At 40.8% G+C, this 24,891-nt stretch overlaps 4 protein-coding genes across 4 annotated transcripts in view; 3 read left to right on the top strand and 1 right to left on the bottom strand.

The window, feature by feature from the left end:
• The window catches only part of DIP-gamma (Dpr-interacting protein gamma), a 46,733-nt gene extending 29,513 nt beyond the window's left edge, over positions 1-17,220 (top strand). Inside the window, exons 2-11 of the mRNA XM_017236747.3 lie at positions 10,986-11,481; positions 11,553-11,671; positions 14,990-15,090; positions 15,153-15,259; positions 15,318-15,491; positions 15,555-15,683; positions 15,869-16,067; positions 16,165-16,313; positions 16,465-16,524; positions 16,705-17,220. Coding sequence (XP_017092236.2) covers positions 11,394-11,481; positions 11,553-11,671; positions 14,990-15,090; positions 15,153-15,259; positions 15,318-15,491; positions 15,555-15,683; positions 15,869-16,067; positions 16,165-16,313; positions 16,465-16,524; positions 16,705-16,820 — 1,242 coding nt within the window. The 5' untranslated portion in view covers positions 10,986-11,393 and the 3' untranslated portion in view covers positions 16,821-17,220. The remainder of the gene's footprint in view (positions 1-10,985; positions 11,482-11,552; positions 11,672-14,989; positions 15,091-15,152; positions 15,260-15,317; positions 15,492-15,554; positions 15,684-15,868; positions 16,068-16,164; positions 16,314-16,464; positions 16,525-16,704) is intronic.
• LOC108122193 (prolyl 4-hydroxylase subunit alpha-2) lies at positions 17,214-19,213 on the bottom strand. The gene is made up of 8 exons (XM_017236745.3): positions 19,022-19,213; positions 18,816-18,967; positions 18,618-18,759; positions 18,369-18,562; positions 17,808-18,316; positions 17,695-17,748; positions 17,465-17,630; positions 17,214-17,401 (listed from the first exon to the last, which is right to left on the bottom strand). Exons 1-8 carry the CDS (start codon positions 19,192-19,194, stop codon positions 17,343-17,345), a joined length of 1,449 nt encoding a protein of 482 aa, XP_017092234.3. The 5' UTR covers positions 19,195-19,213; the 3' UTR covers positions 17,214-17,342.
• Positions 19,214-20,635: 1,422 nt separating this feature from the next.
• tbrd-1 (testis-specifically expressed bromodomain containing protein-1) lies at positions 20,636-23,183 on the top strand. The gene is made up of 2 exons (XM_043211715.2): positions 20,636-20,753; positions 20,813-23,183. The coding sequence occupies exon 2, from the start codon at positions 20,822-20,824 to the stop codon at positions 23,159-23,161; it is 2,340 nt and encodes a 779-aa protein (XP_043067650.1). The 5' UTR covers positions 20,636-20,753; positions 20,813-20,821; the 3' UTR covers positions 23,162-23,183.
• Positions 23,184-23,525: 342 nt separating this feature from the next.
• Positions 23,526-24,141, top strand: TfIIA-S (general transcription factor IIA subunit 2). The gene is made up of 2 exons (XM_017236164.3): positions 23,526-23,693; positions 23,755-24,141. The coding sequence occupies exons 1-2, from the start codon at positions 23,622-23,624 to the stop codon at positions 24,001-24,003; spliced, it is 321 nt and encodes a 106-aa protein (XP_017091653.1). The 5' UTR covers positions 23,526-23,621; the 3' UTR covers positions 24,004-24,141.
• The last annotated feature ends 750 nt before the right edge of the window (positions 24,142-24,891 follow it).

The following is a 24,891-nucleotide window of genomic DNA, read 5'->3' as shown; positions in this document are numbered from 1 at the left end:
TTCGTCTACCATTCTGAGAAAAGTAAAATTTTTCAAACTTTGAATTGTTGGTTCATTTTATAAAAGATAGAGCATTCGATATCCTTTTGCTTTTGTTTTTATTATCTTCATTATCACTTCATTCAATAAGCTGATCTACTTCCAAATAATATTCTGGTAAAAAATAAAAAATCCTTCTACAGAAACTCCGTTTACTCCCTCCCTTTGAAATCAAATATATTCTCCTAGATATTTTATCAAAAATGATAAATTGGTTATTCTACTCCGACTATGATACTGGATTTCACAAGCCCGATTACCTGATCAGTAAATTTACAATTTATGGTTAGCATTTTTTGTTTGTTTGCGCCATGTTTTTTGAGAAGAATATTATACATTCCCCCCGGCTCATTGATCACTTTCAGTGGCGGGCTGACAAATCCACGTAGGCAACATCCTGAGTTTTGTAAATTGGAGTGGAATAATAAAAAAAAAAAAGAAAAACATGGCCCAGCACAATGCAAATATACATAAATATAACGAAAAAATATTTTACATTGTGGTGCACCACTCACAGGATTCAGGTTCTCCCTCGTTCTCTTAATCCGCCGTATCCGCCTGGCATCTTGTTCGCTCGCACAATCACTCTGATGTATGTGCGGGGAGCATAAAATATGGGCAAAAATGACGTATGCGTAACATAAACCAAAGACAAATGAACAATTGGATATAAATAAGCGACATAGCAACGCTCACACACAACAGTACCCCCTCACCCATACAGGCACTCCCATACGCGGTGTGGCACGCATGCAAAGAGATGTAAAGTGACACGGATGGAAGCGGAGCTGACAAAAATGCAACAGCAGCGCCAAAAAATTAACAGTAACAGCAGCGACAACAATGCCCAAAATGAAACAGAAAGCGGAGAAGCGCATCCTGTCGCGGCTCCTGCACAGTAAGGGGATTGGGTTGAATGAGAGAGAGAGAGAGTGTGGGGGAAGTGGAGTGTCATGTAAAAGCCTTTCAATGCACGCTGCATACTTTTAGGCGATGCGTGTTATGCGATGCCGGCGGCGGCCTCAATGTGCAGGCATGTATGGTTGTGTGGAAGCCTAGAAAACGCGATAAAAGCAATGCATAAAATACGCCAACGAAAAAACAAAACAGACTCACAAAAAGCGAATGAGCGAAGAAAATTGGGTGGGACAGCGTGGGCAAAATAACAAAAACCAAACAATAGACAAGCTAACATTTTCGAATTTAAAATACCTTTTATTTTTAAATACAAATTGTTGAAAGTATATCTTGAAGCTCTCTTTAATATGTTTCACTGCGTACTTAAGATCTTAAAAAAAATAAGGAATGAATAAATGCTTTTAATGACTTTGCAAGGGCTTTAAGGTTTATTACTCATACGCAACGTTGCCCTGCCTTAACATTGAGGCTAAGGGTATATTGGCCAGTAATTTATCTATAATATTGGTGATAATATTATATTATTGGTGATAATTGATAAATTAGTCTATAACGCACTGTAATTGTTTTTCTGATTCAGAGGCCTTGTCTAAATCTAATTAATTAAGTAAGGCATCTAAGAGCACAACATACCCTTTTAACCAAACGAGCTCACAGGGTATAAAGAAAGGAACGGCAACTATGAAATGAGTGGCAAAAGAGGCTGCACGTCCAAACGATGGGCTACCAACAAAAACCGACCATATAGATGGCCATATGTATGCATGTAAGTGAATGGATATGTATATATGTATTTGTAAATGGATGTATGTATGGGAGTGTATAGAAAGCGCGCTGGCGACGTGCATATGCTTGAATGCGCGTGTTCGCACTTGCAGGCGAGCGAACAAAAAAAAAATAATAAAATGGCAACCAAATGCACAGCAAACCCAAACACACACATGCACACAAACAGGGAGTGTATGTATGTATAAACGCCATTTTATATGCAATGTGAAAAACGAGTGCAAGTGGAAAAATAAAACATTTTTGCAATTAATTGCGCTCAATTTAAAATGTTGCAAAATTAATTCAAGAGTCATGCCAAATACACAGGCGCAGTCATTTATGCAAACAGTGTCGGGGGAATGGGGGAAAGGATCAAAATGGAAAATGCAAGAGGGTGCTGGGGGTGTAGGAAGGGGGTAGAGGCCAGGCACAGCTGAAAGGCTGCTCAAGCGACCAGACAAATGCGCAGTTGAAACGGACACACACGGAAGGACATGCTCGTGAAAGGAGTGCCCGGACTTGGAAGAGAATGAAACGGAGAAGGATCAGGCACAGGAGCAGGAGCAGGAGATGGAGCTGGGGCTGGGGCACACAAATGTGGCGTTGATGAGCAGACGCCAGAAGGGCTAGGTGCCGGACAAACCATTTCAAGACACAGGACGCACTCACACATGCACATGCCAGGATACACACCAGGAGCTGAGGAGCCAAGCAAACAGCAAAAGGAAAACGGCCAGGACGAAGCGAGAGCCACTGCAATAAAAATAACAAAGCGAGAAGGAAAGTGGCAGGCTGCAAGGAGTGGGACGGTGACGAGTAGAAGAAAGGAGTTGCAGACGGATGGAAAGCCAAAACCAAATGAGCAGCAACATGTGCACTCGCAAAAAAAATAACAAAAATAAATAGTCCTCAAGATAAAATTGCGTATGAGTTATATTCAGAAGACAACAGTGCGTATGAGTAATATTAAAAACAGTAAATATTGAATGAAAGTAAACAAAAATTTGGTCTAATAATTTCGTCAAGTGTATATACACATGTACACATTCGGCGAGCCTCTGCTAAGGCATGTGAATGTATATTTGCTGCAACATGGCAAGCTTGTGGACTCAAATGGATTTCCATGTAGTCCTTGTCGTTGGCGGAGGAGTTGCACCACAACCAGCAGCAGAAGCCGAAGTAGAAGCAGAAGCAATTCAAGTTGCCGTCACGGAAGTTGCCTGTTGAAATTAAGCCAACAGCAATTATGGCTACAAATGCGGCTAGCAGCGTCGATTATGCGGCGCATTTCCCTCCTTCTGGCATTCTAGAAATTTTTCTAAAGACGTTCAGCCTTGGCTCCGGAGCAGAGCCAATTATACGATCCCCAAGGAGTTTCAGGCTCAAGAATTTAAACTGAGAGCTTAAGGAATGGCCATGGATGTGACATTTGGGATTCTTTAAACATCCGTTTTCAGAAGGATTCAAGATGGAAAAACCCTAACAAACATATGTACAATTTGAATAATTTGATATCTCGAATAAATATTTAAATATTGTAATTGAAAGGAAAATTAAATGAAATGTCAAAGAAATCCCAGTCAAAAGCCACTTAACCCTTGCCATTTGCCCAGAATTGAATGCTCGCATTTGCATTTGATTCAATCGTGACCCATCCGATGTGTCAAGCTCGTAGCTCAGCTTTTCAATTACAATCAAATTTGTCAAATGATTGAGCAATCACGACTATTAGATAACAGATAACACACGACACAGAGCAAACACGGGCCACCGGGAAAAAGTGCTCGAACGAAAAAAACACGAAAAGGAAAACAAAACCGAAAAACCCTTGGAACCAGGACGAGCGTGTAAAAATCATATGCATGTACGTGTGTGTGTATGTGTGTTATCTTATCGCTTCCGTTTACAAGCTTCGAGCTACCAACTCTGGACACATGCAAAAAACCAAAAAAAAAAAAATGGTGTGGGGGGAGGAGATGGAACAGCACTTTCACCCAGTTCAATGGAGTTATCGCTGAGCAAAATGGGTTTTAAAAACTCCCCCAAGCAATTCCCCAAAATATATACGTATATATTCGCGATATTTTTCGGTGATTTTTTTTTTCTTGTGCGAAAAAAAAGGCGGAGGGGGCCTTTGGAAGTTTTCCCAGTTCGGTTGCGAGTGTCTCACTGTGGGCAAATAAATGCCAGGCGCTACGTAAACCAAATAAAGTCGAAGGCACGCACATCCGTCCACACACTTGCCCCACGCACACACACTTAACAGTAGCAGACGTTGGCAATGAACGTCGATGCGGCAGTGGCAGTGGCAGAGGCAGCGACAGGAAGTAGGCAACAGCCTTTTAGTCCTTTAGTTGCTCAATTTCAGTTTCACACTTCCGACGAGCAGGAGGACATTGGGGGATGCCCGTCCACCTATGGCTATACAGTTAAAGACAATAGAATAGTATCTTTGCTAGAAATACACTCTGAAGTTTGGGTTTTCAATTTAAAAAGATTTAGCAATAAATTGAAGGTCCTTACAGGCTATTTTACAGGATTACCCCTTGATTAAATTGTATATTTTTTGAATATCTCTCTTGATGTGACCTTAAGTGTCCCTCTTAAGACAGACGCATATGCATATGGGACGGAATGCAGACTCACCAACTCGTCAGCGCGTCTTTTGGCTCTGGTCCTTCACCGCTCGACCTTCCTGCGTCTCCATTATCCTGGAGTCGCTGCAGGCGTAAAAACGTGCGGCGTACAATTTACACAACGCAGCGTTGCAGGGAGCAGGAACAGGAGGAACCCGAGCATGAGACAGGATCATGAGAGCTGAGAAAACAGAGAAAGGGGTGGGGTGGGAGGGAGGAGAACAGGAGTCTACCAGCTAGCGTCGCTGGCGACGCAAAAAGACATGCAACAACAATTAAACTTTCAAAGACGTCGCTGCTGCCGCCGCCCGACACGGGAAAAGTAAACCGAGCAAAAGTTGTTAACGGGGCATAAAAAATGAACAAGGAGCGGGGAGCAAAAAAAACGTGCAAACAGATGGCAGGATGAGTCGGCTGGGGGCCACAAGGGGGCGGCCAAGTGGCAAGGGGCATCCTGCAGTCGTGCAGGAAAAGGGAAAAGGCACGCGCAGTCTTTGGTGGCCGAAGGAGCAGCTTGGGGCAGAGGCAGAAGCAGGAGCAGGGGCGGGGCATGACCGAGGGGCAGACACAGACAGCGGCAAATTCGCATGCAAATTGTGCGCGAAAAAAGCGAGGAGCAACACAAAAAACAAAAAATGTAGAAGCGAACATGAGCTGGCAAAACCCCGAGTTTAGAGTTGGAAATAACGAAAGACCAGGCCAAGAAAAACTTTTGGCCAAAGATGAGGAACTCAAACACACACACACCCGCATCCCCACACCCCAACCCGCACATGCTACTCATGTGTGAGTTTGAACATAAATGTAAACAATAAAATTGTAGAAAATTGTTGAATAAATGGGGTTCATGGGTGGGGGGCATACTGCCGGCGGAAAAGCTTTTTCTTGTCATCATTTCACGACTCTGCACCCACACACTTCCTTTGTCCTGCCCCAACTCCCAGACAACAGCTAGTCTCCTAGTCTCCTAGTGCCTAGTCTAACCCACTCACTCCACACCCAGATACACTCGGCTAGGTGTGAGACAACGGCAATTATCGCAATTGTCCCCAGCACTCATTCACTCACTGAAAGCAGACGAGCGACGAGGCCAAGTCATAGCAGCCGGCCTAAGCCATCACCATTTGTTCATTCATTCATTCAGGACCTCCTCCATGAGCGGACGAGATTTTAGGGGTAAGGGATGGATGGGGCTAAGGGATGGGGGAGGCATTCATTCGACTTACGCATTGTTCCTGCTCTGACGCCTTGCTGGCTTTTGTTGCTGAGCTGTGTTTACATTTACACTCTTGGCAGCAGCCAAGCAGCCAGCCAGCCAGCCAGCAGCCAACAGGCAACAACCAGCAGCCAGCAGCCAACAGCCGGCGACGGCAGGCATCATTTCCATTTCCATGCCACTTGCCACTTGCCAGTTCACAGTCCTTCTGGCTTAGAGACTCACAGTGAGAAAAAAAGTGAAAGGATTAGGGCTAAATATTTCAAAATAATTCTTAAAATATTTTTTAGTTTTTATTCAAAAGTATTTTTGTTAACCTTTATATATGTATATAATCTTAATAGTTTGAAACTTTTTTTTTCACTGCTGATCCCACCACCCAATTTTTTAGAGCCCATCCCTCGCCCTCACAGGCCATAAAAACCCGCTGTTACTGGTGCCTGACTGGTTGCCTACTTTGCGGCGCATTTAGTTAAATTGTTTATTTGTCTGCTGCAAGCTTTTCAGTTTGTTCACAATCAATTAAAAGTCAAGCGGCAATGTTTAATTAAGCTAAGAGAAGCGCCGACAACTGCAGCCATTTCCCATTTGCAGCGGTTTTAATTAGTGTCGCACTCGCCGCCCCCTCGCCTCGTGCCAACGCGCCAGCGTTCTTATCCTTGACTTGGCCCAAATTGAGTTATTAGATGCTCATTATCGGCCATTCCGGCTTGTCTTTTTCTAGAGTTCTTTGTTTTTTTTCTTATTTTATTTTTTTGCTGCCCCCAGCTGCAGTCGAAAGCCGCTGACATGGAATATAAATTTGCAATGCCCCATCACTGCTTGCCCCTCTTCGCTGCTTAAGTCACCAATAATTGGCTACTAATGGTGGCACATAAAAACTTTTACAGACTGCAATAAAAAATCCCATTGACAAAACTTTTCTGCCAACTACAACAAATAAAAGCTGCAAAAGAAACAACACCAGTGCTATGTGCAAAAAGTAGGTGGAACGAAAAAAAAAAAACGAGAATCAATTAACATTTTCATTTTGCGATTTTCCGCTTCAACTTTGCAGCAACACAAATTATTGCATTTTGTCATCTTTGTTGGCATTGCAACGGGCTTTGTTGCAAGTGCATAATAGATGTTTGTTTGCCGCAGAAAACGATAATTGCAATTCAATAGCTAGCTCTTGATCAAAACGGTTTTATTTCCGCTTTAATTTCAACTTGAAGTAGGCTTAATTACGCAAATGCAATTCCATCTAACATTAAAGAGATTTTTATATCAACCATATTAAACAAATAGTATAATAATTAATTAATGACTTTTTAATTGATTTGGTTAAATGAGGTTATAAGATATTAAATATATTAATTTATATTAAATTATTTTTTCTCTTTTAAAAATTATGCTATCAAACAGCTTTACTTTTTATTTACCGTTAAAAGACCTTTTTTTGCATGATTCAGTTGTAACTCAAAGCCTTACTTCTTACCAGGTAATAAATAATATTTTTTTCCAAAATTCAGTTACAATTCGTTCCATTATTATGAACATCTTATGGCACTCTTTTTTCACCTGTTAATTACAATCCCCGCGGAACATGGCCACGCAAAAACATTAAACTGGCAGCCGTGTAAAGCCAATCCCACTTATTGCTGGTGTTGCTTTTTTGGGGAGAGGCTTTTGTTTTTATTGTTATTCAATGGCACTTACAAATGCGAGTGAAATTCATTTGGCCGGCACAGCGGTGGGCCCTGGAACTCTGCAGCTCCCACCTGGCAGCAGCACCTGGCGTCGCACCTGCAAAATGTAGAATGCAGAATGCCGCACTCCGGCTGGGACGCGCATTATTGCAAACAATTTGCCCTGTTTGTGCCACCGGACAAATGACAAAAAGGACTAAAAGGACAAATGGCACAAAATATTTTGCTAGTGCCACGTGCCTGCTCCAGCTCCTGCTCCTGCCTCCTGGTACTGGCAATCGGAAATGTTGCCAAAGTTCTGACGCACACTCTCAAACAAATACTCATATGCCCCGCAGGCCCACTCACACACACAAACACACACAGGAGGGCAAGTGCAGACAAAAAGCGAGGCAAAAGGACATGCACAATGTATGCACTGAGGCGAGGCTTTGGCGGCTTAGCCAAGCTCACCCTGCCCTCAAAAGCAGGCCCCCTTCCATCTGCCAGCCGGTGCAGTGGAGTGTCCTGTGCTGCCTGTGCTGCCTTTGCGCCTGCAGTGTTTGTTTTAATTTAAATAAATGAGCTTAAGCGCACTCACAGCTCGTGATCCTTTAAGGCTCTACGCCCACTCCTTATTTTATTTGTCCTTGTCGGGAATCGCAGTGGCACTCGCTGTCCTGTCCTGTCGCTGTCGTCTCCTTTTGTTATCCTTATTTAGCTGAGCTGGCTCTGAAAGACGAGCGAAGCTATTGCCAGGATCTGCCAGGATATGCAAGTGCTAAGCATTTTTAAGTCAAATTGCTTTGCCGAACATTTTGCCATTTGCCTGCACGACTGACCTCGACCCTCGACCCTCGACTTTGATACGTACCTCCCTCTGTTAGCCAGCTTTTCCCGCTTTTCCACTTTCCATTGCGTCGTCATCGCTCTCCAGCCTCTCCAGCCCAATCTCAAGTGTTTGCTGTTGTTCTTGTTGCACTTGCTTTGGGATCCAGTCTAAGGGTGTTTCCTGTTTGGCCAAAACTTTGTCCTCAGCCTACAGATGGGTCTATTGAAACATAGCCCACAGAAGAATCTATTAAAAAAAATTAATAATATGTTTGATTAAAATTTAATATCCAATAATTGTGAACTAAAATATGATTTCTGCATATTTGGCCTTGGTTTGGTTTTTTTAACCCCATTCTATGTTTCCAGGTTGCTTTTTTCTGAAACCAATATTGGGGAAATATTTTATTATTTACTTTACTTATTTTATTGAATTTAAATGACCAATATTATTAGCAAATGTGGTCATGACATTTTAATTTAAAAACCATTATTCATATTTTTTGTTTATTTGGCCAATTCAAGCCAAACAAATAGTTGTTTGCTTTGGGCCTACACTTTCTGGTTAGTTTCTGTTTGGAAAAAAACGGTCAATTAATATAAGCGTTGAAATAGAATTTATTAGATTATTAAAACTTTAAATTGAATTTCAAGAGCAGGGTATTTAAATCCTCGGACTTCTAAGCTAAACTGCCGCTTGTGTTGTTTTGAAGTTTTTTAGATTTTTTTTTGTTTTTCACGCTGCTGCCGCTGTTGTTTTTGTAGAGTTTGTTGTTAGCGGAGAAACTTCAAAAGGCTTTTCCGCTGTGTTAGTTTCCTTTGCTGTCGCCTTTTGCTCCTTTCACTTGCACCGCCGACCTCTTGCTGCCACTTGTCGAGTTGCACTTCCTCCGCACCCTCCCTTACACACCAGCTGCCCCACCTCAGGACTCGCTTTTGGCCAGGCCTGAAGTTTACCTTTGCTGCAACTGCGCTGATTTGCAGTTTCTTCTTTTCATTTGATGGGCGCAGTTTTTTGTCATGTTTTTTAAACAATTTTTTTCTTTATTTTTTAGCCCATTCATTCTTCTCTTTGCTCAGTTCAGTTTTTGCAACTGCTCGTTTTGCGCTCGCTTCTGTTTACACAGCAAATTTATTTATTTTCGCACTGTGGGACGCTCTTAAATATTCCGTCTTTTGAGTGCTAATGCAAATGTTGTCTGCCGGGCGGGCAATCAGCGGAATGGGTTGCAGTTGCACAGCCAGGACATCCAGGAGAAGGCTAAGGCCTGGGGAATTTTCCGCCAACAGCAGCGGAAACAAACAGCTAAGATAGCTGGGATTTTTCCCTGAATCTACTAAAAATGACAATCAATTGGAAGAGGTTTCATTTAATTGACTTGAAAGAAGTGCGAAATTTGCATTTATTTGGATTTAAATAGTCAGAACAGTTATATCGATAATTTAGATATCAAGGAGTTAAAAGATACGTGAGAAATAGCTTGCTTTAGTTATTTTTCAAAGGATTTAATAACTGATGAGTAGAAATCGTAGATATGTAAGATAAAAGCATGCCTGGGGAAATATTCATAGGGTAAATAAAGGAAAATTAGTTAATGACACATTAATTGCAAATATTAAGCACCGTAAGATTACCTTTAATTCTTGGTAAAGAGAATACCTTTGTAAAATAACAATGAATGCTTTTGTTATCTCAGAAGAAAGCCATTCAAAGTATGTGAAGAGGTGAGAGAAAACAATTAAATTTAATAGCCATAAGTTAATCCACTTAGCAGGGAAGCAGATTGATTCCCCACTCTGGTTCGCCAGTCCTTAACGATTTTGCAGCCCCCGTGGCAACAATCACCCCGATGCAAGCTCAACTGCATGGCGTGCCAAAGGTCCTTACCCAGCCTTAAATCCAACTCCCACCGCCTTCTGAAACTCTAATTTAATAAGTAAATCACATTTCCGCCTTTTGAATGTCGCCATACCACACCAGTGCACCTTGGCAACTCCGGCGGAGTTTTGAAAGCGGAGCTCGGGCCAAGTTCCCGGGGCATCGCATTGACACCTCGTCAGAAGTTGGCCGGAGAAGACAGCGCGCCCGGCGACTTGCTAACTGGTTTAGTGCAAATTCACTATTAGGAGAGCGCTCAATTTCACACCGGAATTAAATTACAGCGCATGGCGATGTGGGCGCGGGTCGTGGCCCCCAGTTCAAGGATATGGGAGGATTGAGGCGAGCATCCCAACACATGCCACGCGGGTGCGAAGAGAAGCGAGTTTGTGGCGCGTTCTTACTTGCCACCAGCTAGCGGCAAATGAGCGAACACCTCGTTAGTTTGCGAGCCTCAAAACTTTTTTAATATTTACATTCATATTTTGCACCTTTCGCCTTTTTAACCGCTTTGTCGCCCGCCTTCTTTTATTGCAAGTTCTGCAGCGCCAGGATGCTGCTGCTGGCGCTGGTACTGGTACTGCTTGGATGTTGGATGGACCAAGGATGCTGTCGAGTCATAAATTTTTGTTTGTGTTGAAAATTGCATTTGCCTTTTACTTTGTGTCGAGGCTGAGCCAGGGATTCCAAAAATGGCGGGAATGGGTGGTGGGCGGCGGGTTATGCCCGGAGAGATTGAGCTTGCCCGGCAGCCATATTGGATGCCCCTAAAAGCAGGCAACGTCAAATTTGTTGCAACGCTTGATAATCAAGTTAGCGATGGGCAATGGGCGACGTCCTCCACGCTCCTGACTATCAACCCTCTACAGTATACTCTTAAATTGAACAGCCTTTTGTGCCGGATTTCCAGCTTTTTTTCCAGTCTGCATTTTTCCGCTTTATCGCTGGTCGCGAAATAAATTTAAACCGATGATGCCGCTTTGGATTGTGTTTCTGATGTTTTTCTCGCATTTCTTGTTTACTTGCAGATGTCAATGGGCGTGGCAGGGGGACAGAGCAGTGAACCGAGGCAGCTGAAAATCAAAGCCCAATTGGCACAAACACGCGGTAAATAGAAATCGCAATCGGAATCGGAATTGAAATAGAAATTCGCATTCAAATTCAAATGCAAATAGAAATTGCCACGAGAGTCCCATAGAAGAAGAAGAAAACAGCAACAACAAAACTATACACAAAAAAAACAAAACTGAAAATAGCAACTAAAATACCCATAAAATAATAGGAAAACAAAAGTGCCACAGAAACAGCTGCTGCAGCAAATAAAAGAACCGCAACAGCAGCAGCAGCAGCAACACAACTGCTGCACCAACAACAGCTGCAACAACAGCAACAATAACAATAACAACAACAACGATAGCAACAACGACATCAACAATATGGAGAAGCTGCTGCAATCGACGCTGTTTGTCATCCTGATAATGGCCACAAAATGCGGCAGTGGCACGGCCCAGAACCAGCATCACGGTAAGTGGTTTCGGAATGATCAAAAAAGGAGCTAAAGGTCTCAATATATCGTATTTATATTCATACCACAGAAAGCAATTCCCAGCTGGATCCCGATCCGGAATTTATCGGGTTCATCAACAACGTCACATATCCTGCAGGGCGCGAGGCCATCCTTGCATGCTCGGTCCGAAACCTGGGCAAGAATAAGGTAACCAAATACTTTAAAAAGCTTTAATTTCAATATCTTTGTTATAACTTAAAACTTATCAAAAGAGAGTATAAACAAATTTTAAGAATGCATGGGAATGACAATATCACCCACTATATTTTGTCAATACTTCTAGTAAGCTGAAGTCTATTCTTTACCTTTTGTCAAATTTTATGGAGCGTCCCCTTCGAAATTTGAAAAATCATGGGGAGACCCTTATGAGCCACTGGAAAGTCTATATATTCTCCATTTCTCATCCGATTCATAAGCGGAATACCTTAATCGATTTGTACATTGATTCTCCACCAATCTGCATTTAAATCTAGAAACAAATTATTTTTTAGATTTTTTGTCAAATTTTATGGAGCATCCCCTTCAAAATTCCAAAAATCGTGGGTAGGCCCATATGGCCCAGAAGACTAGTCTGAGAAGACTATATCTTCTCTATTACTCATCCGATTCATAAGCGGAATACCTTAATCGATTTGTACATCGATTCTCCACCAATCTGCATTAAAATTTGGAAACAAAATATTTTTCAGATTTTTTGTCAAATTTTATGGAGCATCCCCTTTAAAATTTGAAAAATCGTGGGTAGGCCCATATGGCCCACTGAGAAGACTATATCTTCTCTATTACTCATCCGATTCATAAGCGGAATACCTTAATCGATTTGTACATCGATTCTCCACCAATCTGCATTAAAATTTGGAAACAAAATATTTTTCAGATTTTTTGTCAAATTTTATGGAGCATCCCCTTCAAAATTCCAAAAATCGTGGGTAGGCCCATATGGCCCAGAAGACAAGTCTGAGAAGACTATATCTTCTCTATTACTCATCCGATTCATAAGCGGAATACCTTACTCGATTTGTACATCGATTCTCCACCAATCTGCATTAAAATTTGGAAACAAAATATTTTTCAGATTTTTTGTCAAATTTTATGGAGCATCCCCTTTAAAATTTGAAAAATCGTGGGTAGGCCCATATGGCCCACTGAGAAGACTATATCTTCTCTATTACTCATCCGATTCATAAGCGGAATACCTTAATCGATTTGTACATCGATTCTCCACCAATCTGCATTAAAATCTAGGAACAAAATATTTTTTAGATTTTTTGTCAAATTTCATGGAGCATCCCCTTTGAAATTTGAAAAATCGTGGGTAGGCCCATATGGCCCACTGAGAAGACTATATCTTCTCTATTACTCATCCGATTCATAAGCGGAATACCTTAATCGATTTGTACATCGATTCTCTACCAATCTGCATTAAAATTTGGAAACAAATTATTTTTTAGATTTTTTGTCAAATTTTATGGAGCATCCCCTTCAAAATTCAAAAAATCGTGGGTAGGCCCATATGGCCCACTGAGAAGACTATATCTTCTCTATTACTCATCCGATTCATAAGCGGAATACCTTAATCGATTTGTACATCGATTCTCCACCAATCTGCATTAAAATCTAGGAACAAAATATTTTTTAGATTTTTTGTCAAATTTTATGGAGCATTCCCTTCAAAATTCCAAAAATCGTGGGTAGGCCCATATGGCCCAGAAGACTAGTCTGAGAAGACTATATCTTCTCTATTACTCATCCGATTCATAAGCGGAATACCTTACTCGATTTGTACATCGATTCTCCACCAATCTGCATTAAAATTTGGAAACAAAATATTTTTCAGATTTTTTGTCAAATTTTATGGAGCATCCCCTTTAAAATTTGAAAAATCGTGGGTAAGCCCATATGGCCCACTGAGAAGACTATATCTTCTCTATTACTCATCCGATTCATAAGCAGAATACCTTAATCGATTTGTACATCGATTCTCCATCAATCTGCATTAAAATCTAGGAACAAAATATTTTTTAGATTTTTTGTCAAATTTTATGGAGCATTCCCTTCAAAATTCAAAAAATCGTGGGTAGGCCCATATGGCCCACTGAGAAGACTATATCTTCTCTATTACTCATCCGATTCATAAGCGGAATACCTTAATCGATTTGTACATCGATTCTCCACCAATCTGCATTAAAATCTAGGAACAAAATATTTTTTAGATTTTTTGTCAAATTTTATGGAGCATTCCCTTTGAAATTTGAAAAATCGTGGGTAGGCCCATATGGCCCACTGAGAAGACTATATCTTCTCTATTACTCATCCGATTCATAAGCAGAATACCTTAATCGATTTGTACATCGATTCTCCATCAATCTGCATTAAAATCTAGGAACAAAATATTTTTTAGATTTTTTGTCAAATTTTATGGAGCATTCCCTTCAAAATTCCAAAAATCGTGGGTAGGCCCATATGGCCCAGAAGACTAGTCTGAGAAGACTATATCTTCTCTATTACTCATCCGATTCATAAGCGGAATACCTTAATCGATTTGTACATCGATTCTCCACCAATCTGCATTAAAATTTGGAAACAAAATATTTTTCAGATTTTTTGTCAAATTTTATGGAGAATCCCCTTCAAAATTCCAAAAATCGTGGGTAGGCCCATATGGCCCACTGAGAAGACTATATCTTCTCTATTACTCATCCGATTCATAAGCAGAATACCTTAATCGATTTGTACATCGATTCTCCATCAATCTGCATTAAAATCTAGGAACAAAATATTTTTTAGATTTTTTGTCAAATTTTATGGAGCATTCCCTTCAAAATTCCAAAAATCGTGGGTAGGCCCATATGGCCCAGAAGACTAGTCTGAGAAGACTATATCTTCTCTATTACTCATCCGATTCATAAGCGGAATACCTTAATCGATTTGTACATCGATTCTCCACCAATCTGCATTAAAATTTGGAAACAAAATATTTTTCAGATTTTTTGTCAAATTTTATGGAGCATCCCCTTCAAAATTCCAAAATTTGTGGGTAGGCCCATATGGCCCACTGAGAAGACTATAACTTCTCCATTACTCTTCCGATTCATAAGCGGAATACCTTAATCGATTTGTACATCGATTCTCCACAACGATTCTGCATTAAAATAAATATTAAATAATAAATATTATATAAATTAAAAAAAAAAATATTTTGTTAGATATTTTCTCAAGTTGTTCAAATGGCGTATGTTTTTGTCAAGTTGGGGATAAAAGAATGCGTGAGATATGGTAGTGATATGGTCTCCAGTAAAATTTTATTTTTTTTTTATTTTATTTAAAATATTATTCATCCGATCGCTAGAAGGAATACCTCAAACGATTTCCTTTTTCCAAGTTTTCCTCTTAACTATATATTCTTTATATTTTTTTTGTCGGAATAGTATACATAATACTAAATCATACTCTTATTGTTGAAAGGTTGGCTGGCTGAGAGCCTCAGATCAAACAGTATTGGCCCTGCAAGGACGCGTGGTGACCCATAATGCTAGAATCAGTGTCATGCACCAGGACATGCATACGTAAGCTCTAATGAATTTAATATATCATTAAAATACACCTAAATAATTATAACCATACTCAGATGGAAACTAAAAATAAGCAAACTGCGAGAAAGTGATCGTGGATGCTACATGTGCCAAATCAATACTAGCCCCATGAAAAAGCAAGTCGGTTGCATCGATGTGCAAGGTATAGAACAAAAGCTCAAGCCCTAGAAACTAAAATTAATGTAATATTTCCCAAATAGTTCCACCAGATATTATAAATGAGGAGTCCTCTGCCGATCTGGCAGTGCAGGAGGGCGAGGATGCCACACTCACATGCAAGGCGACGGGTAATCCCCAGCCGCGTGTCATTTGGCGTCGGGAGGATGGTGAAATGATACTCATTCGGAAACCCGGAAGTCGAGAACTCATGAAAGGTTAGTTTTCAAAGAGAAGAAGAGAATTAATATTTTGCTGAACGGTTATTTCTTATCCAATAGTAGAGTCATATAATGGATCTTCGCTAAGATTACTGCGTCTGGAGAGGCGCCAAATGGGAGCCTATTTGTGTATAGCCTCCAACGATGTTCCACCGGCTGTCAGCAAACGAGTGTCGCTCAGCGTTCAGTGTAAGTCCTTAAATGTACATTTAAAATATGACCCAATTAAGCAAATAAATCAGTAAATAAAAATAAATGACAGTATCAGAAAGGAGACTGTTAACGTTCCTCCGAACAGAATGATTAAACTATTTAATTTTTTCCACCTGCTAACGTGCCTTTGCTTTAATCCTGCAATCGATTGAATTCCCCAGTTGCTCCGATGGTAAGAGCCCCCAGCCAGCTGCTGGGCACCCCCCTGGGCTCCGATGTACAGCTGGAATGCCAGGTGGAGGCCTCCCCGTCACCTGTATCCTACTGGCTGAAGGGAGCGCGAACCTCGAATGGATTCGCCAGCGTCTCGGCGACCAGCTTGGAGTCCGGTTCGCCGGGTCCCGAAATGCTGCTCGACGGGTGAGTTTCATGGCATTCCATCGCTTCGGCATATCTTTAACCATCTGTAAACCATTCCATTCCTCCATTGCTTTCCACGGACCCATCTCTGATGCAGGCCCAAGTACGGGATAACGGAGCGGCGCGATGGCTATCGGGGCGTCATGCTGCTGGTGGTGCGTTCCTTCTCGCCCTCCGACGTGGGCACCTATCACTGCGTCAGCACAAACTCGCTGGGCCGTGCCGAGGGCACATTGCGGTTATACGGTGCGTATACGCAATCTCTGCTCCGCCATCTCACCAGCTCACTCACTGTTTTTAATTTGTTTTGCTTTTGCATGTATTTCTCTTCCACATTGTCTCTGCGTGTGTGTGCCTTCTGGTATGGATGTGTGCTTTTGTCGGTTGTGTGCTGCAGAAATCAAGCTTCATCCGGGCGCCTCTGCCAGCAACGATGATCATCTGAACTATATCGGAGGTGAGTCTATAAATGAGAAATAAAATCAAATACTTAACGTAGAGGAAAATAGATATTTAAGTCTTTAAGGATTTAAGGGTAGTAAGTGTAAGGTTATATCCTGAACTCCAGCAGTGATTCAATCCAATTCAATGCTCTAATCAAGCTAATATGCTCCGTCTTCTCTTTATGTTGTCACAGGTCTCGAGGAGTCGCGAAATTCAGCCTGCAGGAGACACACGAGGTGGAATCCCCTGCTTGCAACGCTTCTGCTGCTGCTGTGGATGCGGATAAAGCCATGTGCTGGGGGAGCGTGATATCAAAACTGAGAGAAGAAGAGCCGGCAATCAAGTATTCCTACAGATTCCCTCGGATACCGACATCGACATCTCTCTCTCTCGCCTGCGTTCTTGTTATTCATTTCCGTTTCCGGTTCTGTCTCCCGACTCCTTCTAGCGCACACACACAAATAACACACACATACATATTGCCGGAGGCACCTCCGCTGCCTCAAAAATATCATTTGCATACGTATCAGGAAACGCGTTGTTCCCACCCGCGCAACTCTCCCTCCACTGCCCCTCCCCGCCCCTCTTTTCCCGCTCCCAAAGCGACACGAAAAACAGGATATCAAAAGTGGACAATTGGATGAAAACCCCAAACCTTTGGCCTCCCAACCCCAAACCCCAAAAATAATGTTACATTGCATATAAATTAAATATGAATACTATAAAATAGTGCATAAAATTTATTATCATAATATAAATACCGACAAAATTATTGAATAAATTATCGCAAAAGTGGAAAAAGAAAAACCGAATGGAAAATCGCGCTTTTCTTTACATCCGACAGGGCTTCCTGCGCCATTGTCCTGACCCACTGATCCACTTGCTGGCCACTGTTGGGCGTGTTGTTGGACATTATTTGGTAAGAACGAAGGGAAAATCGATGATGTACTTACCCCAGTGGCTTCCAAGGAGCACAGGGCAGGAGGCCTGCAGGCTGCGAATATCACAATTAGCAGCGTTATCCAGTTGGTGGGCGACCAAGGCGGATCCTCTAGAGGGCTTGAAGCCAAAGCCTAGTTCCGGAAAAGAGGCATAACCACCCATTTGTACATCACTCAACTGGGGGAGGTACAAATAATTACAAATTATGTTTCAAAATGTTAAAATAAATTTAAAAACTTACATAAAATAGCACCTTTGCCGACCTATAAGATTGAGGCTGGGGCTCTCCTGAGTCCTTTGAAAAAGAATTTATAAAATAGAATGTTTATTAAGTTTAAACATATATATCCACACCGTAAATTGCTCACAATCCAGATGAATAGTGTGCTGACCACCTATTCCATAATTTTGGACGCTTAGGGGTGGACTTTCTTCCAAATCAAGTCCAGTCATATCCTCAATCCTTTGATGTATCCTTCCGACATGTTTCGAAGCATTTAATTCAACTTTGGCTTCCATAACCGCTCTATGCGCGTTTAGTTGTTTTAACCGGTTGCTTGTATGATTTATCAGAGCCTCCTGCTCATCTTTGGAGATTACATCATGGAAAATCCCAATAAAAGGCTCTAGATTAAGCTGCTCCAACTTAAGCGGCGCCAATCGAAGGAATGGGGATCCTTCGGTGAAGTAGCGGCATCGCAAATTCGATTTGTTTGGAGTCGTATTCCTACCACGACACGTTTCCAAATGAATAAACATATGGGCCAAGTTGTTTAACAAGTGATAAGCCGACCAGGTATTATCATGCTTTGAGGCTAGTTCTAGGGACTTTTTAAAGGCTACATAGGACTCTGGCAGTTTTTCTGCAAAAAAATATAATTTTAATAGAACTATTATCAAATCTTCACTACTTACGCATTTTTATTAAAGTTATTCCCATACTCTGCCAAATTTGAGAACGACTTGATTCTAATATCTTATGAATAGGATCCAATCTATCCTCATAGCGATCAAGGGAGATATTAAACCAATTGACAGCCTGATTGCCTAGTTTAAGATTCTCCAAGTGTTTCCCCAAAGCTAAGCAATCCGCTGAACTTAATCTAGAGCTGAAGAAAAAATTATTTTCAATATAAATATGAAAATTAAATAAAAAGAACTTACCTATACTGCTTGCCATATATTTTACCATTAGCCACCTCATTTTCCTTTAGGCTGTAAACGTTAAAAAATTGGAAAAAGCCATTAGCAGCTTCTTGAAGTTCCATTGGATTAATGTGCCTTAGATCCTGATTCACAAATTTGTCTGCCAAAAACACTTTTTTTATTAAATTAATGTAATTATAGTCAGAAATACACTACCATAGCTAACATCCTCTTCAGCGTATTTTAACCACTTTGGTGTGTCTATATGCATTCGTCGTAAAAGAGGAAAACTTACGAGTGGATTCGCAACATGAGTTGTTGGATTATCGTCAGCCTGATCCAGTCGGTGTTCCCATTCCTTTTGAAACCTTAAGATTATGACTTTTAAGGCATGTCTCAATAAGAGTGATATGTTAACCTACCTTCTCATTGTATTAATTTTAAGCTGAAGGGCTTCCACGTATTGGCTCATATCCAGAATTAATTCGTCTTCGAGTTGCAGCAGCTCCGCCATTTGGTTTGTCGATGTGGCAAAGCGCATTTTCTTATATGCAGCTGTTAGGCCGAAAAGAAAAATCAACCAGCTGGGGTTCATTGCAAAAACTGAATGCTGAATGAGTATCATAGCAGACTTCTTTATGCTTCTTACTAACTATGAAAAATCCATTTTGTAAGGTAGATTAACCTGTTGGTGAAATCAAGGGACTTCATTCGATGAGGCACAAGAGGCTATTCTCATTATTTTTCAATAGAATTATTATAAGCATCTTCATCTTGAGTTTATACAAACCAGGAAGCATCTCAAGTATCGGAAGATTTATTATTTTTTCATCGTTGATTATTTGTTGATCATTAGATTATTTGTCATTCTAGGGATATGTAAATTTAACCTATTTGACATAAGACACAAAACAAAACCTAATAAACATAGGAGGCTAGTGTTAGCACTAATCGATTTTTAATCATAGCTCCTTCAAATATTTTTTTTTTTCGAAACATCTGCGATGGTTTATTTGTGCTGCCTTAAGGGGTTATATACCTTTTTTATTTTAAAAAAAAAGAAAATTTTTTTAGTGGTTTATATTGAAGAACAACTCCTTGAGAACATTCTCCCAAATTTTCATAGAGATTGGAGCAGTAGAAAAAAAGTTACAGCGCTCCTAATCGCACGCCTCGTTGCGGCCTTGAACTGAACTTGAAACTTTAAACGCGAATATCTCGAAATGGTGTTTCTTGAAAAATGACTTTGCGGTGACATGGATTGGCGGAAAACTACTGAACCGATTTACTTCAAATTTTTTTTTAAATGTTCGTAATGAAATTCTCTTGTGCTTGAACGATCGACTTTTCACGCGCAAACTTTTTTTGCGGCGAAATAAATTTTTTAGTAAAAGTTCTAGAGACCAAAACGTTCATTTTTAGCATAAAACGCTGCCATATCCAAACAAAAACAAAAAATTTTAAAATCGATCGTTCAAGCACAAGAGATTACTCTAAACTAATGAAATATTTTTACTTTTATGGTTTAAGTTGACCTGTTTGACCTGGGGAACTGTCACCGCAAGGCTCTAAAAAAAAAAAGGCCTCTAAGGGAAACAGCCACCCCTTAAAAACTATTTAATATTTTTCCACCAAATTTTGCACAAACATTGTTAATAAAGTGTACTATAAAAATATTAAAACATCCGTTTAATTAAATAATTGCTATATACCTAAAAAAAAATCCGAACTTTGCTCATTTTCTTCGACAAAGAAGGTATATAACCCCTTAAAAAAAAAATGCTTGGAAAACGCCAAGCTTTCCTCAAATTTCTTTGGAAAAATAATTCGTCAAAGGAACCACTATAGACGGTTAAAAATAAAATCAATTTTTACTGGATTTTTTAATGAAAATAAATGGCAGATTATATGGTAATGTTTTCACTAAATAATTTATAAAAAAGTTTAATTTCCCATTATAACATCAAATATTGTTTACAAGTTTCTATAGATAACGAATCCAAAATTTAAAGAGATTTTAAGAGCCCCTTGACTTTAACGTCAAAAAGGTGTAAAAATGTTGAACGTACAACATTGCTTCAGTCTTCTCCGAGATCTCGAGCCGAGAACACGAAAAAATAAGTGAATTTTAAATTTTGAAATAAAATCTAAAATGTGATTTTGAATTTTGTGATTTTTTTTTTATTATTTAATTAATTTGTATACTTCTTTAGAAGTCTATAATGGAAGGGCCCTGGAAAGAAAACAATAGGCCTCCCCCTCGGAACGAGCCGTATATCCATCCCGTAAATGGGATTGTTCAGCCGCCTGTGATACCACCCCCTAACCGACCAGGCCGGCGGACCAATCTTCTCGAGGACCTTAAATCCGTCTTGAATTATATCTGGCGGAGCCGTTGGTCGTATCATTTTCGTAATCCCGTAGATGCGATCAGCTTACGAGTGCCCGATTACCATCAAGTCATCAAACGACCTATGGATCTGGGTACGATTAAGAAGCGATTAAAAAATAACTACTACTGGGAAGCTGAAGAGGCATTGCAGGACTTCAATTTGGTTTTTGACAACTGCTTCTTTTACAACATGGAGGGCACACCGGTCAACCAAGCGGGGAAAGAACTCAAAGCCGCTTTCTATAACCGCTTGGCGACCATAGATCTGTCCAAAGAGTGGGAGCTGCAGCCGAAGGTGGACAAACGAAAGCGAAAGGCGGTGGAGGAGCCGTTTCAGGCTCGGAAGTCTAAGCCTGTGTTGGGTCAGTGTCAGGCTCCGAAGTCCAAGCCGGTGTTGGATCCGTTTCAGGCTCCAAAGTCAAAGCCTGATTTTGAACCGTATCAGGCTCCGCAGTCCAAGCCGGTGTTGGATCCGTTTCAGGCTCCAAAGTCAAAGCCTGATTTGGAACCGTATCAGGCTCCGAAGTCCGAGCCTGTGTTGGATCCGTTTCAGGATCTGAAGTCGAAGCCTGTGTCTGCGCCTTCCATCTTTCAACCGATGGTTCCACCCTTTCCCTTTGCGCAGCCCCTCCAAGTTGGACCTTCGTTAATACCTCATGCAATGCCCTCGCTTCCCGGCATGATGCCGAACGTGATGCCATCTTTTATGCCCGACACCTTGATTAATCCTCTCAACACATTCATGCAATTCAGCAACATGACGACCCCGATGGCGATGGTAAAGGAACGTCAAGATATTAGGAAGAGTCTTCCTAAAACTCCGCCGATTTTGAACCCCCTATCTGGACTACCGCCCTCACTGATTCGTGGCCCAATTCATATGCCACCCCCTCCACCGTTACCACCTTCTCCGACTACAGTTTGCTCTACAGAACCTGAGAAACCGGAGGAACCAATAAAGTCACCTACTCCACCGCCGCCACCGCCTCCGCCTCCGCCCATTATTTGTTACAAGGAGCTGGACAGGCTGATCGAAAAGAGCCACGCTATTCACCTGGTGAAGGCAATGCGTAAAAGGAAACGTCGCCAATTCACCTGGGCCTTCAACCGCGCCGACTTATGGGCTCGCTACAGCCCGTTGCCGGTCCCAGACCCTGATCAGGAGGAGCTGATAGACTGGAGAGTACTGGAAGAGCGTCTGACTTCCGATAAGTTTGAAAATATAAATACTTTCGTGCACTCCGTACGAAAAATGTTCCAGAGTGCACTTTGCTGGTTCCCTGACGATAATTTGGTAAAGGTATCTGTGAAAAAATCCAATGAGATCTTCGAACGAAGGCTCCCCAAGATCAGGGAACTAATAGCCAAGGCCAAGGAGCATTCCCGATCCGTAGTGGAAGTCAAAGAGATAAAAAAAGCAGAAGAAAAACTTGAAAAAATACCCGAGCCTATAAAGACGCCAATAGCACAGAGTCCGAATGTCCAGCCGCATCTGGATATCCCTAAACTACCGGAAACGACAGTACGAAGTATCCAGTCTCCTATGGATATACCTAAGCTACCGGAAACGGGTCCACAAGATTTCCAGCCGCCTCTGAATATTCCTAAGCTACCGACAACGAGTCCACAAGATTTCCAGCCGCCTCTGAATATTCCTGAACCGCCGCCCACGAGTGGACGAAATTTCCAGTCGCCTCTGAACATTCCTGAACTGCCGCCCACGAGTGGACGAAATTTCCAACCGCCTCTGAATATTCCTAACCTACCGCCATCGAGTGTACCAAATTTTCAACCGCCTCTGAATATTCCTAAGATGCCGCCAACGAGTGCACCAAATTTCCAACCGCCTCTGAATATTCCTAATCTACCGCCAACGAGTGCACCAAATTTCCAACCGCCTCTGAATATTCCTAACCTACCGCCATCGAGTGTACCAAATTTCCAACCGCCTCTGAATATTCCAAAGCTGCCGCCAACGAGTGCACCAAATTTCCAACCGCCTCTGAATATTCCAAAGATGCCGCCAACGAGTGCACCAAATTTCCAACCGCCTCTGAATATTCCTGAACTACCGCCCACGAGTGCACGAATCGAGAAATCCAAAAGTTCTTCATCACACAGTCACCACAATCGCGAGGAGTTGAAACATTATTATAAGAAGAAAATTTAATTTTACCATTATTTGTTGTTTATTTTAATAATAAAATACAGCAACAACCCATTATATTTTCTCTTATTTTTTAGGAGACTGCGCACAAATTTAAACTTTAAATTAAAGCGCCTAACATGGTACCCTCTAGCGACAGAATTTGGTACTTACCCAATAGATCCTTTTCAATTCTTGCCCTTTCGTTTGAAGTTTAAGACAGTATGGATAACGATTCGACTGTTTTTGCTTCCCAATTTGAATTTTGAATTTTTAATATTTTGAATACAACTCCTAAAATTAGTTTTATTATTAGTAAAAATGGTAAGAAAAATTTGTAGTATTTAATTTGTGGTTAAAAATGCCACAGACGGCGCTAGTTTTTTATCTTTGGTCACTCTAAAACAGAAAAACAGAAACGCAGCTGCAAATTTTTTAAGAAGTTATAAAATCCACGCATTGAACACCACAAGCACAACTTGAGATGTCTTACCAGCTGTACCGCAACACCACTCTGGGCAACACCCTGCAGGAGAGCCTGGATGAGTTGATTCAGGTGAGTTCCGGATGCAACACAGAAAAGTACATTTTGCTAATTATGGATTGCCGCCCCACAGTATGGTCAGATCACGCCCAACTTGGCTTTCAAGGTGCTGCTGCAGTTCGACAAAAGCATTAACAATGCCCTAAACCAGAGGGTCAAGGCCCGGGTTACTTTCAAGGCAGGCAAACTGAATACTTACCGCTTTTGCGACAATGTCTGGACTCTGATGCTTAACGATGTGGAGTTCCGCGAGGTACACGAGTTTGTCAAGGTGGACAAGGTGAAAATCGTGGCCTGCGATGGCAAGAGCGGCGAGTTCTGATCACTTAGAGAGTTTCCTGAAAACCATTTACATAGAATTAAGGTTCTTAGCTGATAAGATGGCCGTGCCCTGACCGCCGACCGTGTGATGTAGAAGAAGCATTGCAAGAAATACACTGTTATTCATAGTTCCATTTGATATTCAGAGTTTTAAGTTAAGCAATTGAAAATTCTATGTTATGCCAGTTGCTCATAAATTATTTACCATATGTGTAACAGGTTGTTGGGAGTGTTTTGCTATCAAACATTTATGTATATCATATGGCTTGGGTGACATACATATATGGAAAAGAAGCTTGTTTATCAGATATTAGTTCCTGAGACTGAAACATAAAAGATAGTTTTTTTTACAAGATTTTATAAAATCAATAAATTCTTGGTCTACACTTTTCCTGTTTAGGCGTTTTCCGCCCTGCCAGTTATTTCTTGCCAAAAAATGAGAGTATTTTAAGGGTAATATTTAAAGGTATTTTAAAAAGAACGAATTAGGTGTTAAATGACTTTCATTATTTAAATTTTTTAATCAGCATTTAAATTTGCGACTAACCAAGTATCGGGTAGAGTGTGGTCAAACAAAGTTTACCAACACTGATTCATAAAATATAAATACTACATGTTTTTCTTAATTTTGTCTAATTAAAAGTGTAGATTAGGTAGCAGTTTTAAAAATGTAAAAATGCAGCGTAAGAAACATTGTAAAAACAATATAATATGGAAAATTTTTGAAGGGACATGCAAAATTTAGGAAATATCATAACTTCAAACAATGTTTTTGCGATATTACTTTCAAAAAAGAATTTCTAAACATTCCTTTTGAAAACCAGTTTTTATCTTATGCAGTTGTAATAATAAGGCCTGTAATGAAGTTTTATTTTAAATTAAGCAAAGC

Source organism: Drosophila bipectinata, chromosome 3R (genome assembly GCF_030179905.1).
Source record: "Drosophila bipectinata strain 14024-0381.07 chromosome 3R, DbipHiC1v2, whole genome shotgun sequence".
Lineage (NCBI taxonomy): Eukaryota > Metazoa > Arthropoda > Insecta > Diptera > Drosophilidae > Drosophila > Drosophila bipectinata.
This window is presented reverse-complemented; position numbering and strand designations above follow the sequence as displayed.